Source organism: Semicossyphus pulcher, unplaced genomic scaffold, assembly GCF_022749685.1.
Source record: "Semicossyphus pulcher isolate SPU_LCO1_2020_fin unplaced genomic scaffold, fSemPul1.0.p SCAF_16, whole genome shotgun sequence".
NCBI classification, from domain to species: domain Eukaryota; kingdom Metazoa; phylum Chordata; class Actinopteri; order Labriformes; family Labridae; genus Semicossyphus; species Semicossyphus pulcher.
In genome coordinates this window covers 6,861,202-6,889,104 of record NW_027211670.1, presented here as the reverse complement: position 1 = coordinate 6,889,104, position 27,903 = coordinate 6,861,202, and the positions used below count along the sequence as shown (strand labels likewise).

The window sequence follows — 27,903 nt, the reverse complement described above, 5'->3', positions numbered from 1 at the left end:
CATCCCGGAGTGGCCGGAGTCGACAGGGCAGTGCCAGCCCAGGTAGGTTCAGAGGGAGTTTTACGTATAAACTTTACCGGCAGACTAAACGCATAGGTAGCCTAAATAACAGTTCCCAGCCGGAGAAGTTAGCTTTTTGTGTTGTGGTGGTCTGTCTGATGAATCGCTTGTTTACGTCGCGCTGGTGATGTCAAGTGTCAGGACACCCAGCCAGCGAGGTAACACAAGTTGACAAGCTAGGCTAACTGCTGCTAAGCTAACTTACACCGGGGTTCATAACTTGGTTAGCTTAGTTAGCTAACTAGCTGTGCTAATTTTACTTGAATTCAACTACTCGCTGTTTCTCGGCATAAATATGATGCAGAATATTAAAATTATGATTCTGTCAGGCCAATAGAAATCAGTGTGTTCTATATGTAATTCTAGTAAATCAAAAAGTATCTTTAAACAGCCCAATAATCATTAAAAGCAGTTATTACGCTGTGTAAGATGTATCGTCCTCAATTGAAAAACACAGTTGTGGCGCTAATTTAAACAGTAATATCTCCTGTTTTTCTTGTTAACAGACTTTTTGTTACAGTCATTCGCGGTTGTGGGGTGGTGCTAGGTAAAGGTGATATAGTCTTAATTAAGGCTCCAAATATGTTGTAATATTTGGAAACAGGTTCAGTGAAGGATTACGCCCTGTGTTATAAACAGTGATATGACTAACTACTTTTGCATTCATAGTTTGCCCAAAAAAGCAGAAGCAGGTGCACATTGTCACTTATTTTCTGCCCTGAAAGAGGTGCATATTGTGCAATCAATACTGGTAAAACAGACTGTGGTATGACACATTTAGTTATTTGACTATTCCTCATTCCACACATCCAACTATTCTCTTACCTTGCAATTAGTCTATGGCTCAGTAGTTTATTTTGATACATTTTTAAGATTGATACTGAATTTAAAGCGGGTGAACCTGAGAATTATACAGAAATAAATCAGGCTTCATGATTTATGTTTTTGTTTTGCGTGTGCACATCAGCTGTATGCATGTGCTCTCTTCCTCTCTCCCAGGCTGGGGGAGTGCAGTGTGTTTAAGCAGTATTAAAATTATATTCAATGCTCTCTCTCATGTGTTTGCTTACAGTGGCACTCTATACTCCCTAAAATTCATGATAGAAAGGCTCCAGCGTGCAGTGAAACCCATCTATTTGCAGGAAGTATAATAGATTAATACACATCTATAATTATCAGATAATACCCAATGTAAAACCTCTTTACTGTCTCAATTTCCGGTCACTGAGGCAGAAAGAAATACGGAGAAAAATTCACATGGAAATGTAAACAGCTCTAGCTCCACAGCTCTCCAGGGTTCTGCAGGCCTGGAGATGGTCTGCAAAAGGGCATAAACGTCTACGTGTATATTTATTTTAATCAACAGTTTAAGGCAGTTATGGGCGCTCTGTGAGTTAAATCTACATCTAAAGAATTAATTTATTCCATTCAGTCAGAGTCCAAGAAACGATGAAACATCGGTCACCTGATTTGTGGAGTAATTCATAAATCCATCAGGAGGCAGAGAGAGTGCAGCTGACGCAGTAATTATTTTTCTCTCTTTCATTTGATTAGTGCATGGATTACATTAAACTACACAGGGATTAAATGAACAATAGCAGTTTGAATCGTGCTAAAAAAAAAAGTGCACATCATGCAGGAAGCAGCACTTATTCTATTAATTTAGTTAATTAATTAACTAACTAATAAGTGAATTGTGTGTCTTCCTTTTGCTTTATATAAAGACATGTCCACCATAATTAGGGCATGAAAAATACCAGAAAGCACAAATAATGTGTTTGAATTTGGAAGGACCCTAAGCAGTAGCATAATATGAATAAATTAAGTGTTGAGTCCTGTCTGCTAACTGACTTTTTCTTCTCCATCTCTGTGTGTGTGTTCTCATCTCAGCGCCTCCTGCACTCGTCCCCTAAGCTAGATTCAACAAATCAGAGTGTCATGCCGGTTCCGGCGATGGCAGAGCCTGTGGTCGATCACCAGAAACGCTTCCAGGCTGCTGTGGATGTCATCCATAACCTCCCCAAAAATGGTATCCAACCTTTTCCTAGCAATCCTGTTAGTGAAGCTGTGATTCATTCTGTTAAACCAAACTTGCTTTAAAAACTGGGGTCATTTTTTTTAAAAAGGGACTAGAGTTTTGTAATTGCTCCAGTAGATTGCTTCAGCCTTCGATTAGGTTTAATGGTTGCAGCATATTCCTTTGGGGCAATTGTTTTTGAAAGGCTCAGATTGTAAAGTCTTACATTATTGAAGAAAGAATCTCTTCAAAGATGGACCATTTTGTTGACGAGTAAGAAGCTTTTTTAAACAAGAAACAGCCGTTACACCGCTCTCTCCAAAGCCACCAGACTCCACTGACAAAATCAGTCATTTTAACTTCCAGAACATGGGAGTTTCTTGTCTACTGCTGCCTTGTTTGATAAGTGTTATTTTGTGACTTTAGTCTTGTAAATGTTAAATTCAGATCTAACATAATATCAGTGTAACACACCATAACACTAACAAAGTAACCGTTCAGTGCAGTTAAACTCCCGTGCCTGTCACTCATTTAGGCCTCTAAATATATAGTATGATGTAAAAACTTTTGAAGGCCAAACTTTATTGCATTGATTGATGTTATGTGAACGACAAACATGAACTCTTACATTTCTAAATACAGCTTGAAGCGACCCAAATTAAAAATAAGCTGATTGCTTTCCAATTCTAAACTCATGTATGTGTCCAGCCACAACCACCGAGATATGACCTCCACATTCTTTAGTTATCTGCAGCCCTTTCTGTCCCCCTGTGTCCAGGTTAATAGTGGAATAAGCAGGTAAATAAAGCTAACATATGTGCGGGTGTCCTGCAGGGTCCTACAGGCCGTCCTATGAGGTGATGCTGCGTTTCTACAGTCTGTACAAGCAGGCGGTGTGTGGACCCTGTACAGTGGCTCGACCCGGCTTCTGGGACCCTGTGGGTCGCTACAAATGGTCTGTATGTGCGTGTGCACTTGTATATCATTGTCCATGCAGTTTATACTATACGCCTTATTTCCATTTAAAATCTTTTATCTTTAAATAATTTGACCACCCGACTTGACAACACAAGTGTACTACATTATTTTATTATGTTCAGTGCGATCTTGGAACCCGGGGATATCTCCTCTAGGAGTTCCAGCCAAGACTTCCTTTTCCATTCAAACAGCCACCAGCTCTTCTCCTGAGAGAAAAACCAAACATCTGATTATTTATCTAAAACACACAATATTCAAACAGCACAGTTTACTAATTTGCAACCTCGGAACCCATCAGCTTTAATCTGACGACGATAAAGGAGCAACAGTGAACGTTTCAAGCATTCAGGTTTAGCCAGCGTTTAGCAATAAGGACAGCCAAGACTTCCTTCTCCGTGCGCTGCATTGTTTCCAGTCCAGTTAGCAGCTTGAGAAGCGACCGTGTGGTCAGATCAAAGTGATGTGAAATTCGCCCATTCATCTGTTTGTGCTGAGTCTCAGTTTCACTGTAAACAGGAAGTTACACAGAGGCTGCACTCTGGCTTACTTCAGCGGGATGACGCTGAAAAAGAAACAGATATCTTGTGATTGACTTTAATTAACGGCTCACCTCACTCTCCTCATGGACTGTTTTTCCTGCGTACGCTGAAGCCTACTGATGCGTGATTGGTCAATATTACTTGGACTACAAGCGGAAACCAGAACGCCTCCTGAACTAAAATCGGATTACTCGTAATTGTAATGCAGAATCTGTAATTTGAGATTGTTTTCAGTGTCATGTTCTCTCTGCGGGTTAGTTACAGGAGGCCCTATCTCACACATTTAGCTTTGCATTCAGTTCCCCGTGTGTATATGTGCACAGTGTCTCTCTGAATGTGGAGACGTTCTTATTGTTTCTCCTCTCATTTGCACAGGTTTAGCAGGTGGAAAAGTCGTGCAATCCTGTAGTGAATTCCCCACTAAATCGTCAAAATGACTGCAGTTTAATCAGATGTTATGTTTGATATTTTTAACTGATTGATCTTTGTTTATGTGTTAGGGACGCCTGGAGCAGCCTGGGCGAGATGAGCCCTGAGAGCGCCATGGAAGCATACGTGGACGAGATGAAGAAAGTAGCACAGGAGGTACATGACAGATTTATTTTATCCATGCAGGTCATTAGCTATAAACACCGTTTAGCTTAGGTGAGGTTACTTGACTTTGGTATAAATAACTTATTGTTACAAATGATTTGGACATGTACCGTTTGAGTTCCTCAGCTGGCGGCTGTAAGAGACAAACATAATCATAAACCCGAATGTGCCAAATTTAAGTGTCAACCAAACGTTTTTGCCTCCTTCAGGTTCAGATTGTTATTTAAAGTGTCTTTTAACATTACAGAAAAAATCCTCCAGATAGAGACCCTTTTGTCAAAGAGGAAGATTCTTTTGTTTAACCTGAATCAGCTGTTAAATCGCTCTCTTAGAATAATAACATTTTCCTGGCAGAACACAGAGTTGCTGGTCTACTGTGGCCTGGATCAGTTTTGTGTTGGATCCAAACAGGTCATTTAAAACACCAAAATCACACAAACAAACAAAGTGACAGGGCTCAGTGATCAAGGCAGAAATATTGTAGCAACTCCCACTTTTTTTAGAGTAATATTCCTCTTTTTGTCTAGAAAAAGAGGGATACTAGGTGCTCACGGTAGCAAGTTGTTAAACTCCAGGTGAATGCCAGGTGCTCTTGAAGGCTAAAAAGTTAACTGTCGAAGGAGGGAAGCCAGTGGGCTTTCTTCCAGGCACACTCACACCGAGACACGGATTTAGTTTGAAATGCCTTTATTGAATCAGGGCATCTCTGGTAAAAACATCAATATTACAGGAGTAAACGCAGACCGATTTCGACCCCCTTCCTCAAGGTGTGGCTAGCAATAGTCATGAAACAGGATGTTCGTCAAGTGGCCTGGAGGCTAAACTACACCGGCATATGAATAAATGCATAACTATTATTAAATCACAATGAAAAAGATGCTCGATCCCTTCCACTTTCAATAGCCTGTCGTTGCTGTGGTGGCAGTTTTGAAAATGCTGTGCCATGGGAAAGTCCTCATTGTGAGTTCTGTACGTCTTGTGTAAAAACATTCACATGGGCACACATTCTCTTTTTGTCATTTGAGTCTGTTTACTGTGAAGAGGGCGATGTAACGACTGCTTCCTGATATATCAAAATATCTTACTATTTACCTCGTGTGATTTAGAAATGACCCCCACACGTCTGTGTTTTGTGCAGTGCATTCGCACGGGATAAGCAAAGTCTGTATTTAACTACGATTTACAGACATTATCCCCCCGTATATGATTGAAAATGTCAAGTCTTGGCGTGACATCTGCTTAAAGCCTTAAGCCTGTTGAAAGATAGAAAAACGTTCCTGACCGCATGTTGCCATGCATATCGTCCATCTCGTCGTCTCTTTAGAATTCGCTCTCGTGTTTGATTTGAGTTTGCTCTTTCTGTGAATGGGTCGCTGCCATGCTGTGTAGCGAGATGAGCCTCCTGAATTTGCACCCAAAATGCTGTCAAAACTTTCGTTTAGAATTTCCACCGCAGCCTCATAATTCTCGACCGGGAAAGAGGCTGAAAAAAGGCGCAGAGAAAACAAAAACATTGCAGAAAAAAAATATTCGACCCACATTATGAACATGCCGATTTGCATGGGACTAATATTATCAGATGACCTCTGTGCCAAAATATGTTAATATATGTTATTTGCGCTGGAATTTTTACTTTACAAATTACAGACATGGCCAATTCGCACGGGATTAAGATCACAGACGACCACTGCAATTATTACAAATTGCTACAGGTCCCCAGGTGATACTAGTCTCGTGTAAATAGGGTGTAAGTTGCCTGGGATTATGATGCAGCTGTCACAGCTGCTTTTGTGGCTGGTGTAAAACTTTTTGTACTTTTTTGTCATTTAGACACAAAAATATATAAAATTTGTATCCAGACAAAAGAGAAGCAAAATCCCCTTTTTTAGTGAGGCTAATAACAAGATGAAAGGAGGAGCAGGCTGCTGGTCAGATGAACAGGGAGCTGTTGTCAGCAGTGCAGTGATCAATAGTTGTTTCCACTGACTCTGCAGGTCATCGACACCATGCCCGTGAACGAGAAGACAGCCTCTCTCCTCCACCACTTCGAGCCTCTCTACCTGGTAATCGATGACATGCCGCGGCCTCCAGAGTCTCTGCTCACACTCAGAGAAGGTCTGTGACCCTGCGACTCAGCATCTAACAGCACTGACTGACTCTCTGGGAGAAATAAATGTAATACGGTCTTTGTCTCTGTAGGTGTTAAAGGCAGTGAGGATGCTGACAGTCCAGCACAGAGGAAGGAAGAGGAAGGGCTGCAGGCTGGTTCAAAAGAAGACTCTCCTCTGGAGGTTACAGATCCAGATCAGGAGTTCAACCTGTCCGAGGTTATAGACCTCACTGCCAACACCATCTCCAATGGTATGTGATAGTGATGCACACATTTGTTCTTTATTTCCCCGATTTAAAGCCTGTGTTTTCAATTATGTCCAGGTAATGTCTCCATGTGCACTGTATTGATGCATGTTTTTGATGAATGACTCTAAGTTACCTAAAAATGAGGTCGTATTCTTGTTTGTAATTTCCCAGCTTTAAACAGTGCTGGTACAGAAAATGTCACTGAACACAAACCAGCTCATTTGACATATTTTACAGTAATGACGTCTTATGGAGAGCTGCGCAGTAGAGATCGGTGGGTGGAGCAGGCGTAGCCTCTTCCACTAATCAAAACACACACACTTAACTTACCGAGTAAAAAAAGGCAAGGATCTCGCACGTCAGCGTGTTTAACAGCAGCACAGCTTCTCGCGTTGGTCTTTTTTTTTAATACAGACTAGATTCCTACTTTGGTCCCCTTTGCCCCTGAATTTTCAAATGTCCTTTTTATTAGACCCTGAAGGAGACATGCATTAATATGCCAAAATATAGACTCCCCTCTCAATTATCAATCATAAACATAGGAAAAGTTAAGTTGTGTCTGTATCTGCAGAGAATCTGCCCTATATACTGTATGTGTTTACTCATTTTCTTCTAAGTCTGCTGTGGCCTTCAGCTCACAGCTAACAGTCCGCAAGTCGGGACCAATGACTGTATATATAGATGGACGACGCGTCTCCATCTGCTCCCATTGTACGAAAGTAATGTCAAAATAGCCCCTGTGGCGCTGCCATCTTGCGATGGTGACGTCATTTGGAGCCAGAGTCTGTGCAGTAGAGATCGGTGGGTGGCGCTGCCATAGCCACTAACCAAAACACACACTTAACTTACCGAAAAAACAGTAAGGATCCCGCTCGCCGTCTATTTAGCAGAACAGCTTCTTTGTGTTGGTCTGAGGTTAACGTTCACAGCTATGGAAACTTCAATGACTGTAGTGATTGTTTTAGTTTTGTCTCCTCTTGCCGATTGTCCTCCACTCTGCTAATCCGGAACAGATTGTCTGCAGGAGCCGTATATGTCAACAGAGCTGTCAATCATCATTTTGACAGCATCAAATAACTAATTAAAAATAAACTTGGACTTAAATCAGCATGATAAGAACTAAGTATAATGACAGAAACCATGTTTGAGAAAAATTTATTTGGCATGTATTTTGATATTATAGTTTGACTCATGTCCATCTGTTAACATGGAGGAGGCGGGTTTTATGACCTATACTGCAGCCAGTCAGCAGGGGGCGCTAGAAATGTTTTGGCTTCACTTTTCGGGAGCTGTCATGTCGTCCATCTTTTTATACAGCCAACATTGGGACTAAATGAAAGCATAGAGACCAGGTAGAAGCGCTGTCTCTCTGCTCTTCTCTCTCTCTCTGCAACAGACACTGTCGTAACTTTTGCATCTTTATGAGACGTCATAAAATGTCTTCATGTGTCGCTCTGTGAACAGTCCGCTGTGTTGTTGCCATATCAGAGCTCCAGGTGTGACGGAGGGCGGAGCAGACAGACATACAGTCGACTTCGGCCTAAAAAACTAAACCCTACCTTCACAACTTTTTAACATTTTATAGAATAAACGTTTAATACCCTTGACTACCAACCCTTTGAGAGACCAGGCTTTAAAGGGGTTGTTATCTTACATGCTGTGTTTCTGTGTTGTTCTTTGTACAATAATACAGCTAGAAAAATCTCTAGCTGTTCTTTAAGTGTTTTAAACTCGTGTATAAAATCTCATCGTGCTCTTTCAGACTCTGGTGTGTGTGAAGGTTTGGTGTTTACCAGCGACTCAGAGAGCGAGATCTTCTGTGACTCTGTGGACTCAGTGGAGCAACTCAGCAACATCAAGGTACAACTCTCTCACATCTATAACAGGTGGCTGCAGAATCTGTGACACTGCTCAACACTCAGAGCGCGTATCTTAGGACATTATATGCAACTTCTCTGCACAGATTTCAGTCGTCAAGTCAAACGGTTTCCACAACGGCCACATGTCCTTGGAGTTATCTCCGGTTCAGAGCCAGCAGCTGGAGGGCCGTCTGGAAGTGCGGCAGGTCGGAGCAGGTCAGGGTGGAGAGGGGGCAGAGGATGGGAAGGGTTCTGGTCCCAACAGGAGGAGTCGAGATGCTGGACGGGAAGGTTCTTATCACAACTGGAGAGAACGTAAGCTGCTAATGTGAATCAATGTGTTCAGTATAAATTAAAAGAATGATGTATGTAGTCTTCCTGTTTAAACATTGTCCATAAAATTCATAATTATGCTCTGTAGGTGGTGTTCCTCAGGGAAGCCCGAGACGAGGGGCCCCGGGCGGAGGTGGAGGAGGGGCTGGACGAGGAGGAGGCGACGGTTCAGAGGCGGCAGCAGAGAGGCTGCATGACGCTCAGCTGCAGCAGCAGATCATCCTGGCCCTACGGAGGCTCAGAGAGGACATGAGGAGCGTGATGGACCGGCTGGAGGTGGTGGAGAGGCTCGCTGCCACACATGTGAGCTCATACATGATGATTGATCACCGCTCAACACTTTTATCACCTGACATAGTCTTTAAGATGCCTTCAGTGCTCTGACACAGTTTTGTGTTTGACAGACTCAGAGTTTAGAGTGGCGACCGTGCCTACAGTGTGCAGCTGCAGCATCACAACAACAGGTAAGATCTCATGTCAGCTAAATGTTCTTGAACAAGACTGGGTCACAACCTAGTATGTGGCTGACCGCATCAGGTCAATGTGCGCTTTTGTGGGAGGTGTTTTACAAGGACTGTCCATATGAGGTCGACGACGACGTGTTTGAAAGCAGGCGCGCGCTGCAGACGTAGGTGAGGACAGCGGATGAGCAGCAGAGGAGCAGCCCCGCCTACTCCCCGAACAAAGTATCCAGTATGCTCCATGATCCGCCAATGCGATGTCGTACTGTCACTCAGTCAGTCACATACAGACCCATGTGTAGGGATGACCCCGATCAGTCAAAAAAGAGTAGCTAACGTTTCTGTATGTTTAAAAGTCTGTCACTACAGTTTAAGTTTCCTGAATCTCCTAAACCGACAAAATGAATGTCTCAGCTGGATGTGGCTAAACTTTTGGGTAAACCAATTTTCATCTTTTCAAGGTATTCATTCATGTCACGCCCCACCCTAAGGCGGCCCTATGGGGCTAGCAGCTATCCACCATCTGACCCAGAAATAACCATGTGAAACACCGTAAAACACTCAAATACATGTAGACTTACTCAGTCTGGATTAGCCTCTTTCTAGATGCTTATTTCTTCCTTCCACAGTTTAATTGTACTCTCTTCTTCACCTTTATTCCCATTTTAATTCACAAACTACTTTAATCTGATGACTGCATATGATTGTGTGCGGACAGAGAGCACCCTGATGTACTGTGACTCCTGTCACTGTTTCAGTGCTCTTCTTTAACAAGTGTAGTCGTTTAATTGCACAGAAATCTGAAGCAGCGGCGGCACCGCAGCAAAGCGTATGTAGCGGAAACACTGCCGGTGGTAACTCAGTTCACATCGACAGTAAATACAAATAACTTTTGTCTTGTCCAGAGACGTATTTTTGCTTAATGAAAGTGTTGAAATTTGTCAAAATGTGTTAAAAAAGCTAATAAATCTGATGTGTATCATCAATCTGTTTCGAAATACAAGAATACCCACATATTATCCAAAACATTTCTGAATCTAGAACATCATCAAAATATTTCTTTACACAAAATAAATTATTTTGCCATGAAAGTTAATCTCTATGTACATTAAAACATGTAGAATCTGTAGGCGCGACTGGATTTAAGTACTGGAAGTGTTCTGGGTTCTGTTTGTAGTCCGAGTAATATTGACCAATCACGTATCAGCAGGCTTTTGCGTATGCAGGAACAACAGTCCGTGAGGAGAGGCGGAACGTAGTCTGCCGTAATGACGTCCCGGCTCCCATCAGCGGCTATCTGACGATGATTTAGCTTCTTATTAATCTCTATAAACAGACATCTGCATGCTAACGGCTAACAATCTACGGAATACGGACAGATCGTGATGTTATTGAGCCAGGCACAGAGCATGAGAAACACACAGATCTGTTATATCTGCTTGTCTTCTAACATCTGTGGTTAAAAAGGGGGAAAAAAAATTTTCACTTCACTTTGATCTGAACACGCGATCACTTCTCAAGTTGCTAACTGGGCTGTAAACAATGCAGCGCACGGAGAAGGAACGTCTTGGCTGGAGTCCCGATCGCTGGCTAAACCTGAATGCCTGAAATGCTCGCTGTTGCTCCTTTCTTGTTGTCAGATAACGGCTGGTGGGTTCCGAGGTTGAACTGTGCTTTTTGAATATTGTGTGTTTAGATAAATAATCAGATGTTTGGTTTTTCTCTCAGGAGGAGAGCTGGTGGCCGTTTGACTTGTCGGGTCAGACCGTCCTCCTCTTCCTCTTGTGGCCGTTTGTGGCTCAGGGTCTGGTCTACCTGCTGAGGAAAGCCCAGAGGAGAAACCGCATAACTTCATGAAGAGAGCTGACCAAGACATTCAAACATACGGCAATCCACCGGTGCAATCTTTCAACAGCACAACGGATTGAATGAAACCTTCATCCTTCCTCACTGTGAGCACTGGAAGGAGGGAGAGAAGACGCATATACCTGATCCAGACGTGGATCCCCCGTCACTCACTAAAATGGATCTTTATTTAAATCTTTTATGTGGATCAGCTGACTTCTGATGGCAGCAGGAGAATCATCATTACCAAACCTGGACTGGCACTTACACTCATCATGAGAAGCCTGAAAGATTGTAACATCAAAATCAGTAAAAGTCAGTTCACCTGTGTTCCTTTTAGCTTGGGGTTTGCCACCATTATCTCAATGTCTTTTGTCATATTCAGAATAGTTTCGGAGCATTCAATCTGCTCTCCAATTAAATAATCTACAGGTCTGTTGGTAATAAGTCATGTAGTTGTAATAATGTCACCGTCACTGTGAAACGGGGAGGAGCAGCTCTGTGTTGGATGACATCACTCTCACTACGCTTGTCATGTCATTGTTTTTCACAGCTGATTCTTGACTTCAGATTGTTCGTGTTTCTTTTCATTATTTTTTAGGGGAATTCTGCTATTTTTAATCCTATTTTAAATATGTTGTGGTCTTAATGACTAATATTATCAATTGGTTCAGTACATTTATTTCTCCAGGAGGCAGCCACCAAACGGGATGTAATGCCATCCATCCATTATCTTCCGCTTATCCGGGGACAGGTCACGGGTGGCAGCAGGCTAAGCAAGGTGACCAGGCGTCCCTCTCCCCTGTTTTCAACCTCCTCCTGGGGGATCCCGAGGCGTTCCCAGGTCAGACGGGATATACATATAATCCCTCCAGTGAGCTCTGGGTCTGCCCCGGGGTCTCCTCCCAGTTAGACGTGCCCGGAAAACCTCCAAAGGGAGGCACCCAGGAGACATCCCAATCAGAAGCCCGAACCACCTCAGCTGTCTCCTTTCAGTGCTTGTGTCCGCGATCTCATTCATTCGGTTACTACCCAAAGCTCATGACCACAGGTGAGGGATGGGATGTAATGACTGCAATGTAAACAAATCCCTATCAAGATTCTTTTGTAGCTTTTAAACCCAAACTATGTAAAAAAAAAAATGGTTTCCAGAATAAAAATACCAGAATTCCCCTTCAAGGAGCGGCTCTCACTGTACATTAATAACACCTAGAAATCACCTTGTTCTCTGGATCCATATTGTTAATGTTATCAGATTGTATTCCTACTTCTGTTTACTGTGGGTGTAAGCAGATGATGACGTGACACTGACATGAAAAGTGTGACTTAAAAGTGAACAGATGTGTATAAAACTAAAGCATGAGCTCAAATTAAAACGTCTATATTGAATAGAAGGTTTTGTCGTGTCAAGTGTAAGTGGGGAAAAAGAAGATTTAAAAGGGCCCTCTGGAGGCACGTCGTTACACTGGCAGCAACCGTCAGCTGACTGGGGGGCGGCTGTGGCTCAGTGGTGGGGGAAGCGACGGCTGGCCCGTGTGGTCCGATCAAACAGAAGAGGTACTGTAGCTCAAATAGCTTCTGATAGAAAGGTGTCAGAACACAGTGCATCACAGTTTGTTGCGTATGAGGTTGTGTAGCTGCAGACCGGTCAGGGTGCCAATGCTGACCCCTGTCCACCACTGAAAGTCCTTACAACGGTCTTGTGAGCGTCAGAAGTGGACCATGGAGTGATGGAAGAAGGAGGCCTGGTCTGATGAATCACGTTTCATGTGATCCGGGTGCTTGTCCATCGCTATGGGAAGAAGGTGAGCCGGTGGAGGCAGTGATGCTTTGGGCAATGTTCTGCTGGGAAACGTTGGGTCCTGCCGTTCATGTGGATGTTACTTTGGCACGTACCACCTACCTAAACGTTGTTGCAGACCATGTACACCCCTTCATGGAAACAGTATTCCCTAATGGTCTCTTTCAGCAGGATAATGCGCCCTGCCACACTGCAGACATGGTTCAGGAATGGTGTGAGGAACACGAGGACGAGTTCCCCAGATCTCCATCCAATTGAGCATCTATGTTTAATTATTACTTCACAATTCAAACTTAAAATCAATAAAAATCATGGTACAATAATGTACAAAGAGTGACACTAAATTAGTATCCAAGTGAGTTTAGCTCACTGTAAAATACTTTATCCTATATTACAGGGATATATATAGGCATATTATCTATATAGGACAGGATAAAGTGAAATTTTTATGTGTAAAAAAAAAATGTATTCTGCATTTCAAAATAAAGTTGAAATGTCAAAGTCGAGGTGAAATGAAAAACGTAATTTTAATCCTTTTAGATCACATCCCAGGTAATATTGTGCATCTACTTGACAATATAGGCCAAAAAATACAGAAAATCCATTTCTTCGTATTCTTATATCAAAATCCGATCATTTTTTCTTCTGGCAAAACTAAATTTCACGCGTGCTTACTTAAGTTTGCACCAAACAATTTCAACCAATCAGTCTGCAACATTTAGCCGCAGAGCACCAAGAACGCTCGGTCAGTTAGCTAGCTACTGCGCTGTGGAGAACGTCTGTCTATGCCCACTCCTCAACGATCAAATCAGATCCCTCTAATGATATGTCGCCTGCACGTCCTGTTTCACTCGGAATTACGTCACGATACGGTGCCGTTTCAGCTCCACCTTAAGACTAAAATCAAAATATTTACAATAAAGTCAAACTTTATTTTCTGAGTTTTGAGAATCGAGTCAAAATGTCAAGAATAAAGTCAAACTTTTATTATTATTGCCAGGTATAAGAAATAAGTTATATGTATATTTTTACTAGTCTTTTTTTCTTCCTCAAAGCAGTAAAGTGCTCTTCACTTTAACTAATGGAGGCGGTGTTTCTCCACATCTGGACGTTGATTGGAGTTTTTCTGCAGTCTGTTGGATCTCAGTGGTGAATTTAAATGTTGCAGATAAACTTTTGCTAACTTTTTGATATGATGCATACACGTGTCTGAGATCTCTGACATTTTTAAAATTCTCATTAAACCGAACTTACACAACAACATTTCCAAAACAAATAATTTAATATATTATGTATAACATTTATATACACAGGTTAACTTAACAAGGCTTTGTACAACTGTTACAAAATTGGTCCACGCACAGTCACCCACGTACATAAAGTACATGCACAAGGGCACAGATAGAGAAGGACAGACTGATATGATTAAGACAAACATGGAGTCTGCTCAGACAACACTGGTTGGCAGTAACAATGGTTGAGCTCCATTTTTGTTTTTTTCAGACTCTGCTTAACAAAACTAAAGTTCAGGGAGGGGAGTAAAAATACTGAAAATGTGAAAAGGAAGAATGCAAAAATATCACTCAGGTAAGACTCTGTGGTTTTGGATTCAAAGAGGTTATTCACTCACTTTCAACTGCCCCAGTGACAACACCGTCTTAATAACACTGATATAGTTTGAGCCTTAATGTTGCACAAAGTGCTCAGGTTCTCTTTAGCCTCATTGTGACTGCACAGTACAGCTTGACTCTGCTGGCCTCACAGTAAACTGTTCTGTTTTCCATTGGCAAAAGTTGTGGATAGAACCTGCTACTTTTCTTTTGGTATCACCTTGGCTGAGGCTCCTGGTGAGCTGAGCTGATACAAAAAAACACTAGCTAGCCAAATGACTTCACATACAGGTCCTGCCTGTGTTTGCACTGGACTTTACCCCAGATAGGACTGGTTTTGCAGGTTGTAGCAGTGCATACTTGGGCAAGCTCTGTGACTCCCCCAGGAAAGTTGTTTCTCTGTCAGCCAGGATTCAGCTGTTTGTGTCCCGTGTGGATTTTAAAGTAAGCTTTAATATTTTATAGAAGCCCAAACAATGATCTTTTCGTCCACCAAGTAGTTACGATGCCTTAACCCAGGGGTCTCCAACAGGTCACCAAGAGGTTGACAGCCTGTACTAAAAATCTGACAAAAATGAATGCACCTTAAAAGTCCCTTTCCACTTCAATTCAATCAAATACACAGATGTCCCACCCCCTCCAATACAAAATAATAGGATAGGCCGATCACCTGTCAATAAAACATGGTGATGCTCCTGGCAAGTTTCTCTGCACCTAACCAATCACAGCAATGTTGCAGCAACCTCCATCGACTGGTCGGGTCAGTTGTGCTGTACGCTAGTTGAGCTAAAGGGGGGGAGTTCGGTGCTGTTAGCCTGTTTAGCCAGATTTATGATGGACACTAAAGGTGGCAAGCAGCTGTTTCCACGGGGAGTGGAAAAGCAAGTTTTTATTCACAAATGTGAAGTGTGTGTGCCTCGTCTGTGGTACCAACATTTCAGTGGACAAAAGAATCAACACGGGGTGCCACCGGCAGTTACAGCGATGTAATGCAAGTAGCTCTTGGCGGCTTTCATTTTTTCAAAGTAGCTCTCAGATGAAAAAAGGTTGGAGACCCCTGGGTTAAGAAAAGATAAGATAATCCTTTTTTCTTCCCACAACAGGGGAAACCAAACTGTGTCAGAAAGGCCAGAGGGCAAAGTTCAAATGAAACCCTAATTATTTTTGGATTAATAAGACGTTAAACTAGAAGTATGGGCTAGTTTTAATTATAAAGCTGGGGAAGTCTGGCAAACTACACTAAATAATACACTAGTTTAATTCTAGGTAAGTTTCTTGAAGGCAAACATAATTCATGCTTTAGTCTCACACTTGGAATCTGCCTTGTAAGCATTTTTGGGCTTCAGTTTATCTAAATAAAACTAATCAGGAATAAAAAACATCTTTCTTTGAAGTTATTAGTAGGAGTAAGCTCTCCTGTAGGTTTAATTTTGGGGTTAAGGCAAAGATAACGTTCATATATAACTTGAAAGTAAGGGATTGCTATCTCATCGAAGATGTGACAAGACGACCCAATGCACTCCCACGTCAATTATGTCAACAACACACTAGCTGTGCCTCAATTTGGGGGCTGCATCCTTAGAAGGATGCGGTCTACGGAGGATGAGTGAGTCCTTTATAGCCTGCATACACCAGCTGTTTCCGCACTTAATCGTGCGTCACGATACGCGGCTCCTTTTGCCTAGCAGCAGGTAGCTAGCGGGCTAACTATCTAGCATAACTAACGTCACGTTACTTAATCTATTATTTTAAGATAATATCTTTCAAGGCCCCTTAAGTTATCTTTAATATTTGCATCGCTGGCTATTCAATTGTCTTGAAACCAAAAACTTTTACTTTTAAATTGTACTCCTCGGCCGTTTAAGAATTGTTTGAATTGGCACGCAATGAATCTCAGGATGCGTTGGGCTGCGATGGATCCTTCTTGCCACAGGAAAAGGACACATTAGTGGCCACATCTGAAGGAGACTTCACTTCACTTGCTGTGTCCTTCGAAGGATGCAGCCTCTGAATTGTGGCACAGGATGTAATATACTGCCCCCGGTGAGATACCAAGTTTACAGGGAGTCCTGTGTTAGGGAATTTTGAGACCAACACTTATGTTAGAGGGGGAAAAATAGCTGATTACCAATGGGATGAGCTTTTTCTTTGTGGATTGTTCACCAATTTTGCACCAATATGATCCTGCAAAGGAACTAAGAGGGCTTCTTGTCCGCCTTGTTATTGAGTGCAAATTGAAGACAATGAGTTGGCGCACGCTCTGGAAGATGTGTTCTCAAGTTTTCATTTGGCGCTGATCAGAAAACCTTTTCGCCAACACTCGGCCAGGGAACCCCGCCCCCAGTTAGCAGGTACTATCTGCAGTGGAAAACATAGAAGAAAAAGTACTAGCACTAGTTCCAAGTGAGTGGAGTCGAGTAGAGCCAATGCTGTACTATGTAGAACAGGAGCATGAGGTTCTGTTTTGGCTCCATACTGCAGCTGTTGTACAATGACCCAAACAGGAAATAATAATTTTGGCATGACTTAACATAGCTGCCTTTAAACACTTTGCTCCACTGACGAAAACAGCGTTAGTATCCTCAAAACTCTGGCCCTCCTCCTCAAGCATACACACACACACACACACAAACACACACACACACATAGGGAAGCATGATAGGCTTGTGTTAAACACTTAGGGTTTGCATATTTTTATATATCACTGACCCCATGCATGCATTTTTTTAGTCCAGAGAAGCTTTGGCATAATGCCCAAGTGACATCGTCCGGAGAGGGAGTGAGTTTTTTTTGCTCCTGCGGATCTTTGAATTTCCCTGTAGATCCCCAGGAGGCTTTGGAAGAGCTTGTAAAGGGCTGAGAGGTGTTCTGTGCTGTACTCAGGCTGGCAGGTAAGTGTGCCCACATGGGTATTGTCAAAGACATCATTAGTGAAAACCAGCGGGGGGAAGACACCAGCATACGTACAGCACAGTTGGTTTGCAATAAAAAACACATGGCCAATGACTCGGCTGAAGTCTTTGCTGGTGAGGGTTAGTTGTGACAGCAGCTGCTGGGCTCTGGAGGTGATTTCAGATGTCTAATATGACATTTAGCATTTATTTGAGAAAAGAATTGAAGGGTTTCATTCCAAAATATTACTTTACAAATATATGTTAAAGCTTCCATGTAGATGAAGTTCCTTACTTTGGCTCCCCCTAGTGGTAATATGAAGAAAAACACTAAGAAATTTCCCCTACAATTTTCTTTTGTGATATGAGAGCTTTACATGTACAGTTATTTTGTCAGTAAAGGAGTAGAGATATATTTAATTTGATGTTTTGAAATGGTTTTGGAATGAAACTCTTCTATTGCGCACAATGTCAAATATTCTTTTACCATCACGCCTCCAACTTTAGTGCCAATAAAAACCAAGGAGGGAAGAGTCTTCAGAAAACTGAGATCTCTCAAGCAACATGACGGACACTTGGCTTCAGAAGCAGTGACAGAGGTGATCCAGTGTGTGTGAGTAAAGGGCAAGTACTTGGTACTGCATTAGTAGATGCAACAGTCAGGTTAAACTACCACCGTGTGACGACGCCATGCTCTCGTCTTGTCCCGTGGGTCCAAGGCGGATCTCCTCAGGACCACAGTGGAGGGTCCTGCAGGGCTTTGTTCTATCAATCCCGAGGAAGAGGAAGAGAAAGGGGGGGCCTCACTGGGAAGACGAGAAAGAGGATCTATTTGCTGAATTGACCGAGGGCCTAAAATTGATCCCTGAGGAACCCCAACACGTCCACGCTGACCTGGTGTTCCTTCAATGACTTTAATCACCTCCACTCTCTCTGCTCTCCATCCTCTGACTCTGTCGTCACTCCTACCCAGCTCAATGTCCAGATTCATGGAAACAGCCCTCGTCCTGCCACCTCTGGTCTTCCTGTAGCGGACTGGTGCTGACTGGTTCCAGTCTGGGTGCTGGTTACCATGAAAACTGGGTGCCTGGTAGAGGCTCGGAAGCCTGGACGGGGAGATCCAGAAAGGGACAGTCGGGCGTCCTCTGGCCAGATTGTGAGGCCTTGTATGGGAAGTAGGATTAGTCAAAGTTGGGGGTCTTGGGTATGAGGCATGGATCTGATGGTGCGAGCAGACAAAACTTGGTTCCCTTTTTTCTGTTCCATTCCACGCATCCTTTTTAGTCTCTTCTTCCACCAATGAATCTTTTCCCTCTGTGGTCTCTCTAGCTTTTAAACCATTTTCCTTTTCATCTGATTTGCGTTTTTCAGACGTTGTATGTTCTCCCTTGACTGCCTCTTCCTCTCCTCCATCCTCCTCCTCCTTCCCTCCTCCTTCTTCACCTGCCCTGAAGTTGCTGGCTTTGACTGGCTCATGCTCGGAGTCCTCGTCGGTGCTGCTGCCCTGCAGGTGGGTACTGAGGCATTTTTTACGCTTGCGGGTCACAGCAGAGATGAGGGACATGGGCAGGAAGTCCCTGGCGTTCAGGTCTTTCTTGGAGCCCGATGAAAGCTGAAAAAGCGTAATTTCAGTAAAATGATGGTCACCCTTTACATCCTACACCAGAATCCCGGACATTATCTACAGAATGAACGTACAAGAAAGAGATTTCCCGCTTACCTTTGACTTAAGAGAATCGCTGGTGGTGGAATCTAAAGAAAGGAATAAGATGTGGATGAGAACCATGTCATCACTGGACAATGGTGGTAGTAGTGTTAAGGCCAGTTCAGACCAAAGATTGGTGAAGAGACTCAACTACTTTAAAAGGTTAAAGTTGCAGGAGTGTGAATTGGTCTGTGTCAGCTCGACTCATGCCCACTGATAAAGTCATTTACAGGTTTTCTAACTGTCAGCTGGTCGAAATAGCCAATTATTTGATGGAACAATCAAACCTAAGCTTCTTATCACTGTGATGCAACATCATCAGCAGCTTCCCTTGCTGAATGCCAACAGGTTTTAAACAAGGTTGTCAAATACTGATGCTTTGTCAAAGTGTCTCATACATAGTTTTTGCTGCTTATTACTCGTGACACATGTTTCTCTAAACAGTGGAACTACTTTGTGTAATGTAAGAAAGAAATGGACAAATCAGTGAGATTATTAAGTTCAAGGCTTCAGTTTGTGTTATATATTGTCCTATCCATATTACAGGTATATCCTTGAAGACGGTTCTTAAACAACTCCCAAAACCATGCTGTTTTTTTAGGTTTTGCTGCTTGAAATGAAACTGTTTCAAGTAATTCTCTATCACTATCATCATTATTATGTTAAGCTGTATCCAGCAAAGAACCCAAAGGGCCAGCAATTGGCCATCTCACGGCATTGATGTAATGCACCCCGCATTACATCAATGCCGTGAAATGGCCAAGATACACACTACAAAATAATCAGGGTGATTTTGGGCCAGATTCCCAAAAAGTAAGCAAAGTCCTGATTTTTTGATGGTTCTAAAAATGATCTCTCCAGATGTTCCTGTTGTGTGTTGGGATGTTAAGAGTGATTTTACTTCCCCCGATCTGCTCGGGAGGCCGTGGCCGCACCATTTTCAAATCTGATATTCTGTCCTGTGAGGGGAACCCCGAGGACAGCCGAGCACGCTAACTGTGGATTGTCATGAGGAACAAAACAGCAGCCAATTGGGAAGCAAGCTGACTGAAGAAGGAAGCACATGCGCTGTGACATGTACAGCTCACGTTCAGGTCACGACTTCATCCATAGTTTTTTCTTTGTGAATTTTCTGTATCATCGCCAATTCTTCCTGCCCGTCGTCTGCCATGTTTGTTTACTCTTTTTGACATCAAGAGATTTAGTGATGAATCTTTTAGTGTGTGGTGTGCTGTTTGTGTCATATTGTTGTTCAACCTATCATTATTTGTCGTCATGCGTGGACTCTTTTGCATTTTCAACATGTGTTAAGATTTTGAAAGTCCTTCAGTGTGGGCCAGGCTTAAGTCGCAAGTAGTTGCAAGTTTGAACTTGTCTCATGGTGAGTCTTTAGTCTGAACTGGCCTCGAGGAGTAGTACAAAGGTGTGATATCTGGGTAATCACTGCACACACTACCAGTACTGCAACTTTTCAGGAGAACAGTAGCCATTCTCTTCTTTTTTTAAATCGAGCACTTATTGTAGTTTTTTCTCTTTTAATTTTAAGTACAAAAAAATGGCTATTGTTCACCTTCAACATCACTAAGATGGAAGAATGATGGTGCACTGGTAGAAAACCACGACTGACAAAAGAAACAATGGATGGGTTAAGGAATCCAAGTGCAACAGAAACATCTAACACAAACACACAGGGAGCAAGACCTGGTCCTACCGAAGAGGCTGATCCAATGTCTCAGCTAGAGATAAAGAGTGCAGAAAGGTCCAGGAAAGAAGAGAGATTGAGGAAAAAGTAGGAAACATTATGAGTATACACAGGCAGAACATCAGAGAGCTCTACAGGGAAGGAAAGACACTGAGCTGAAGGTCACTTGATAAGGCATACAGAGTACAGAATGTGGAGGGTATGTTAGATCAGGAAGCTATTAAATACTAAGGTTTTGTTTGCTCAGTCAGTTTCTCAGTGTGCATCAAACAGAGTGGTTATTTGGTCATTAAACAGCACCACTTTAAACCCCTTCCCCGACACCTTTCCAACATCCAGGCCCCTGCCCTCGCACTCAATTAGTCCTTGCTTGCACTTGAATTTGCTCTGCTTGCACTCAGATATATTGATGCTCTCCCAGCTTCAAACTGAATTTTATTAACACAAACTATTAGTGCTGAAACGATAATCCATTATCACTGAGTTTACTGATCTTTTCCTTAAGCAGAAAGACCACATGGTTCAACTTCTCAAATGTTCTAGGGTTAGGGTTTTGTATTTGCTCTGATGACCTGCTGCTGTAACACAACAGTTTGGGATCAATGAAATCCATCTATCTTTCATAAAACCAGTTAATAGAAGTGCCTTTTCTGTTTAATTTGACAAGAGCAAAACTTTGGTGCATCCTCCGTGTAATTAGGACAAACATTATCTTTAAAAGCAAGCTTCAATCGTTAAGAACATCTAATAAAGACGTTGGATCTCCTTATAGTGAACAAGTATAATGAAAATTACGTTGACAGTGATTATGACAATCCTCACCTGATGCCTCTCCTGGCATGCCCGGCCTGCCGATGTTGGACAGCAGATGGTCAATATTGGGCACAGGCTGCATGTCTCGCTTGTCCTCTGGGGCCTACACACACACAAAGACACAAAGGCCCCAAATCTGAGTACACACAATCCCTGTGTTCATGACATCCTCAGCTCTCTGTACGAGCAAACAGCTGCTGAGATCCCACATACCTTCTCTTCTTTATCAAACTCTCTGTTACTGAAGAACCAGTCGTGCTGTTGGAGAAACAAACACAAATCACATAAACAACTTAAAGTACGTAAAGAATAGCGCATTATGCCTTGCATTAGAAGAAGCAGCTGTTGGTTCTCACATGCAGGATTAGTGTCTCCACTATCTTGTAGCGGTCGGGCATGTGTGTGACCATGTCGGTCATGTTATCCTCCGACGTCCTCACCAGAGTGGGACCGAACACCAGAGCCAGGTTTCTCGGCTCCATCTGGAAACAATATCAAAGTGATGTTCTTATCCGGCTCCTTTAATGACCACAGTTTGCACAGAGAGAAAAACTCAACTGCTTCTGTGATGTTACCTTGTTCTTCTCAGAGTTATCTGCCACCTTCTTTAAGTGGCCCACCAGGAACTTGAGGGTGTGATAGTAGTGATCTGGGAGGTCATGGATCTGGATGCAGATGATAGGATGCAATAAATGTGTGCAACTAAATTATAAAGAAGATAAAAATGTATGAAACATATATTTGCTTCTCTACTCTTTCACACATACCAGTTTCTTCATGGTCTTCAGTCTGTCCTCTGCGTCTTCTATCCGGTTGGCATCAATGAAATCATTGTATTTGTCTGTAGACAGAGTATTTATTACTATTCAAGCATACATTTTTAATTACTTTTGGGCATCTAAATGCCTTATAGATACAAAACGTTTTGGAATTGCTCCAGCAGACTTCTTCAGCCAGCAGATCAAACTGCTTAATGAAAGTACCTCAGCTAGAAGTTCTTGTTTTTTCCACTGACAGGCTCAGATGTTATTCTACATGTCAGAAGGGATCCCTTCGTACTACATTCTACATAAAAATTTTGAATCTGTAGGTACACAACCCGATTTTAGTACGGGAAATTAGCTGGTTTCCGGTTGTGGCACGTTTGTAGTCCAAGTAGTATTGACCAATCACGTATCAGCAGGCTTCAGCATGTGCAGAAAAAAACGTGTGGAGAGCAGCAGGCAGAACGTTATCCGCCGTCCCATCAGCGTCATCTGACATCGATTTAGTTTCTTATTAATCTCTATAAACAGACATGCTAACAGCTAACAATCTGCTCTAGATCTAAAATTCCACCTGAGATAAATCCCCTTGACGCTGTGTCACGAAAGCCGCTCAGAGTTTAGATTTCCCGACTTCCTTGAATGCATCAGAAATGAACAAACTTGTCATTTTAAAGTAGTTTTCTTCTCCTCTTGAGGACAGACCTGACAAAGCTTCATGTTGACTTGTTCCTAATCATGATGTTGTTATTTCAGCAAACTGAAGAGCCGGTAATTAAAGTCAATCACAAGAAGATCTGTTTGTTTTTGTGCAGCCTCTGTGTAACTAACTTGAAATTCAGACTAGTGTTGGATCTTATGGCTACATTACTTTCCGAGAGCCGCTCGTTCTTTGGTCAGGCTCGCGAACGTGCCTGCACTCTATTCTCCCGTTTCAACACTCACACATATTCTGCGCTTTTAAAATTTAAAAGGAAACAACAGAATAATGTGGAACAATTAATCAACATCATTAATTTGCCAATAATTTATGATACAACTCTGTATGACTACAGAGAGGTCGGCACGGTCGACCGTCGGCACTATGTTGTGGTGACATGATTCTGCTGCACTTGACCTCGTATAGCGGAGTTGCAGTTGAAAAAAGCTGAAAAAGAACAGCTCTCACCTACAACTCAGTTCCTGTCGTTTGCACCAAAGAGCCGTTCAAAAGAATCGGATCGTTCGCCAACGTCACAACATTAATTGAGATTCAGCACAAACAGATGAACGGACGCTCCTCCGGGGGATGGAATGAACCAAGAAATGACAGCGTTTATTTTGCAGACATATCTGGAGGCGAGAATTTCACTTTGATCTGAACACAAGGTCGCTTCGCAAGTTGCTAAATGGACTGTAAACAATCCAGCACAAGGAAAATGACGTCTTGGCTGGAAGTCCTTATTAGTAAACGCTGGCTAAACCTGAATGCCTGACATGTTCACCATTGATCCCAGAGGCTATATCGTCGCCAGACAAAAGCGTATGGGTTCAAAGATTGGATTGGAACTAACCATTTAAAAAACACTTAAGTCAGCCAATAAAACACACATAAAAAAATATCTGATGGGGGCAGCGGTAGACAAGACACTTCTTCTGAGAGGTAAAATTAGTGTTTTTGTCACTGGAGTCTGGTGGATTTGAAGAGAGCGATGTAACAGATGTTTCGGGTCCATCTCTGTGGGGATCCTTTCTCAGACACTATCTTTATATTTTGAACCGAAAACGTTCATTATGATTTATGCTACACAGCAAACAAAAGATTGGACGCACCATCAGTAAAAAGCGGCTCTGGCAGTTTTCTGAAGAAGGATTTGAGCAGGCTGCTGATTACGTTCAGGTCCTGCCATCTCTGTGGGCACAGAAAGGGGGAGTTGTTTTAGTATTTCTGCAGCAGCAGCATACAATACAACCTCTCAAAACAGGTCTGAAAATAATGCATCCTGCACACCTCCTCAGCAGTGTTGATGTCCATGCCCTTGTTGAGATGCTCCTGCAGGTTGGACACCATGGCGTTGTTCCCCGGCACTCTGTAGATACCGGTGTACTCCAAACCCGTCGTCTCCACCACGCCACAGCACATCTCCACAATCAGAGGGACGAACTGTGAAGAGATGGAGGGAGAGAGGGTGGACCCAAGAAAAACAAGAAGGAAAATGAATGGAAAACAGGAAGAGGGAGTTAAGTGTGGTGCACCAGTCGTTAACAATAGTGAGGAAACTACCGATAAAACATTTGACTCCAAACAAAGGACCGAGGTTGGCGAGATAGAGCATGTGAGTTTTATGTCAACACATTTATCATGTTCATGCAACTTTAGGCTGCACAACATTCTACCCTCCATCACAACATGATTACATTTACATGAAGATATAACAGATCAATGTCTTAATACATGGCATCAGTGGCCACAGACATGCAACATGATTTCTGACTGCAACAACATCAGCTGTGTTTGCTCCTGTGCAGATTTCAGATCTGCTTTACCTCCAACTCTGTATGTTACTATTAAATAACTAGTGACTGACCAAGGATCTATGGATCATGCTGTGGGTGTATTTGTTCTATGGCCTCGTCATTAAAAAAATGAAGGCTCACTTTATGGTTGACAGCCGGCTGACAGTCCTCCAGTCGCACGCCAAAAGCCTTTGGACTTCCCGTCTTCTTGGCCTTCTTCATGATGTTGATGCCCCAAAGCGCTTTGTTGTCATCTGAGTTCACACAGGCGGAAATACATTCAGAAAAACAGCTAGCAGCTAGCGACTCTATTAGCCACCTGAATCAAACTGGTGGTGAGGAGTTTCGCTTTACAAATGTAATTGATTAGAAGCAAAAGAAAATAAAAAATAAAAAACATACTTTATAGGAATAACACATTTTAAACATGTCACCTCTGACAGTGATATGTCCGACCCACTTTTGCTTATCTAGACAGCACACAATGTGGACACAAAGTGAGGCGCAAGGCACAAAGAGGTTGGCTTAAGTCCCTGGATTATTCATCGGTGTGTATTGGGCATAACATGATAAACCAGAGTGTCAGCTCTCACACCCTTTAAGAGCCAGGTGCACCGGCAGGCAGGCGTATATGAACCGGACCGGCAAGTTTAACTTCTTTCCTTCCATTGTGCCTCTGCTCACACAAAACACACACAGGTCACTTTGGATGCATGTCGGTGCACTGATGTTAAAACCACTGAAGCGATCCCACTGCTCAACAGAAAGGAAAATGACGAGAGGCGCTGTGAACGATTACGCACGAGGCACAGCAGCGTAACTTCCTTAATTATTTAAATGATTGTATTATTATATTCTTATGTTTATTAAAGTTCTGTGTGCATCAAAGAAAGGTCTTTGTTGCTGCTGGATCACACGGCTGTATTCTCCAGTGTGTGCGTGATGGACCCTGGACAGTGTATTAATATCTGTGGGCACGATTGTTGTTGCCACATGTGGATAAGTTTTAGGATTATCGTGAACATGGACTTGATTACTCTGGGGGGTCGTGACTCTAAAAGGTTTAGAACCACTGGGCTGGACTGACATTCTGACCTCATTGTAGCCTTAAAAAAACAATCGCACCCACCTGTTCTGGAGGCTCGGTTCACTGAGGTGTTGTCAGTCTTAGCCAGGAGGAAAGGAGGCATCATCCGATGGGCTCTGGGAGAGGAGTCCGGCTTATTACCTGTCAGACTGCTCAGAGTGAGAGAAACAAAGACGGTTGAAAACATAATAGGTTTTGGTATTTTCAGAAGAGGAGATGGATAGATCCCTCGTTATTCTTGTTTTTTTGGGAACTGGAAATTATTAAACTGATTGTTTCTGACAGGCTTACATCCCGGAGCCACAGTGACTCCTAATTACACAAAGTTTAAGGGATAGTTTCTAAATATAATCCCCGAGCTGACCTGTGTTTTCTGTAGTCATTCAGCTTCTTGTTGATCAGGGCTTGTCTTGAGAAACCGATCTCCTACAGCAAAGAGATTATGAATTAGTTTTGTGCATGTATTTTTGTAAATTGTAGTTTGACTGCGAATGAAGATCTCACCTCGTTGTCGGTCTTGCTGTTCTCCCTGATGACCCGGATCCAGACCAGCATGTCGTCCCGGTCCTCGGCCTGCAGCAGGTACTCGCAGAAGTCCTGCGTGGTCAGCCTCAGGGTGTGCTTACGCTTGGTTTCACTGTAGGCGATGTCGATCAGGCAGCCGCGGATGCTGATCGGAGGATGTTCGTCCTGGCCAGGACCCGCTCCCGCGCCGTGCAGGACAGCTTCTCGCTTGTCTTTGTAGAGGAAGAGCGAATGGGAACGGAGCACTGAGAAGACGCGCTTCCACGGCCGCATGCCACCGCCTACTTTCTGTACCGAGTAAAGACAGACACAAGAACATTACCTTAGATAGAAATATATAAAACTTGAAAAATCCAAGAATAGAGTCGTAAATGTGCCAGAAAAATTTGGCACATTTGTCAGAAAATAAGTATCATTTGTGAAATTAGAAAGTCATAAATTGGCAAGAATAAAACTAGCAAATTTAGGAGATTTTAAATTAATAAATTCACAAGTTTTATGCACACGAATCTGCACGAATCCCCCTCGTGAGACCCACCCAAGCAAGTAATGCATTTAATATAGTCTAGCCGTCATGAGTGTGTAGGGTAACTTTCATGTGTTTCATGGGGAGCATAGAAACGTTTGTTTCTGCAGCTGTTTTTGTCTGCTTCTTGTGCACAAAGAAAATAGGCTAAATTTGCTCCGAGCTCCGTGCCATGCAGGCCTGTGTGAGCAGCAGAGCCAACAGGGCAGAGAAGAGAAACAGGTGAATTGAGAGGGAGGGGGACGTGAACCCCAACCTACTTTTTAGGGGGACTGCTGCTTAAAAAGGTTCCTATAAACACGATTTTCATAGTTTTTGTTTCGTGCCAATTTATGACTTTATAATCTCACAAATTTCTCATTTTTTTCTTGCACATTTACGACTTTAATCTCAGAATTTTGGTGTTTTCATCTCAGAATATTTCTCTTCTCCTCCGGCTCCATTTGTTTTCTTACAATGGCCCTAATACGCCCTCGTAGGAGTAGAATTGACGGGTGGTGGACACAGGTAGGGAGGAAGGCAGATTTACACTGTACAATGCTGATAAGAAGTAGACAAGAACTATAACAAAGTACATAAAAAAGTCTGCAGATAGAAATGAACAAGCTGCTTTTGTCTGCTTCTCTCTAAACTCATAGACCCATTGTTTAAAAAAAGTCTATGATGTACAACCTGTTAACGTCCCACTGTTATGACTGTAAAATAATCTTGAGGTCTAGTATCAGCAGCAGAGGCTGTGTGTCGTACCTTTCCCTTCTCTGTGAGGATCTGCTTGTAGTGCAGCCAGCCCTCCTTGCGAACGTCACTGAAGGTGATGGTTCCCAGTTCAGAGGTGGAGTGACGCTTGGACCGGGCCTCCTCCTGAGCTCGCAGGCTCTCCAGAGACTGAAACACAATGTGGGTGAATGTAAATGTTTGATAGACAAATTACTGCACATA

At 42.8% G+C, this 27,903-nt stretch overlaps 2 protein-coding genes across 2 annotated transcripts in view; one reads left to right on the top strand and one right to left on the bottom strand.

Moving 5' to 3' along the window:
- Positions 1-11: 11 nt before the first annotated feature.
- Positions 12-13,289, top strand: acbd4 (acyl-CoA binding domain containing 4). The gene is made up of 11 exons (XM_069663999.1): positions 12-42; positions 1,951-2,089; positions 2,912-3,032; positions 4,095-4,179; positions 6,183-6,303; positions 6,388-6,549; positions 8,309-8,406; positions 8,510-8,720; positions 8,827-9,041; positions 9,143-9,202; positions 10,928-13,289. Exons 2-11 carry the CDS (start codon positions 1,999-2,001, stop codon positions 11,054-11,056), a joined length of 1,293 nt encoding a protein of 430 aa, XP_069520100.1. The 5' UTR covers positions 12-42; positions 1,951-1,998; the 3' UTR covers positions 11,057-13,289.
- Positions 13,290-13,353: 64 nt separating this feature from the next.
- Positions 13,354-27,903, bottom strand: part of LOC138593135 (rho GTPase-activating protein 23-like) — an 85,574-nt gene continuing 71,024 nt past the window's right edge. Inside the window, exons 11-24 of the mRNA XM_069664000.1 lie at positions 27,712-27,849; positions 26,418-26,726; positions 26,278-26,339; positions 25,956-26,062; positions 24,968-25,080; positions 24,321-24,473; positions 24,143-24,221; positions 22,334-22,407; positions 22,142-22,231; positions 21,923-22,048; positions 21,780-21,824; positions 21,576-21,669; positions 19,067-19,098; positions 13,354-18,958 (exon numbers count right to left, since the gene is read on the bottom strand). Coding sequence (XP_069520101.1) covers positions 18,011-18,958; positions 19,067-19,098; positions 21,576-21,669; positions 21,780-21,824; positions 21,923-22,048; positions 22,142-22,231; positions 22,334-22,407; positions 24,143-24,221; positions 24,321-24,473; positions 24,968-25,080; positions 25,956-26,062; positions 26,278-26,339; positions 26,418-26,726; positions 27,712-27,849 — 2,370 coding nt within the window. The 3' untranslated portion in view covers positions 13,354-18,010. The remainder of the gene's footprint in view (positions 18,959-19,066; positions 19,099-21,575; positions 21,670-21,779; positions 21,825-21,922; positions 22,049-22,141; positions 22,232-22,333; positions 22,408-24,142; positions 24,222-24,320; positions 24,474-24,967; positions 25,081-25,955; positions 26,063-26,277; positions 26,340-26,417; positions 26,727-27,711; positions 27,850-27,903) is intronic.

What these genes read in the sequence shown, in the direction of transcription:
- acbd4 (XM_069663999.1), top strand. Translation starts at nt 1,999, where the DNA reads ATGCCGGTTCCGGCGATGGCAGAGCCTGTGGTCGATCACCAGAAACGC. An exon ending in AGCAACTCAGCAACATCAAG is followed by an intron (nt 8,407 to 8,509) that starts GTACAACTCTCT and finishes TTCTCTGCACAG; the next exon opens with ATTTCAGTCGTCAAGTCAAA. An exon ending in CTGCAGCATCACAACAACAG is followed by an intron (nt 9,203 to 10,927) that starts GTAAGATCTCAT and finishes TTTTTCTCTCAG; the next exon opens with GAGGAGAGCTGGTGGCCGTT.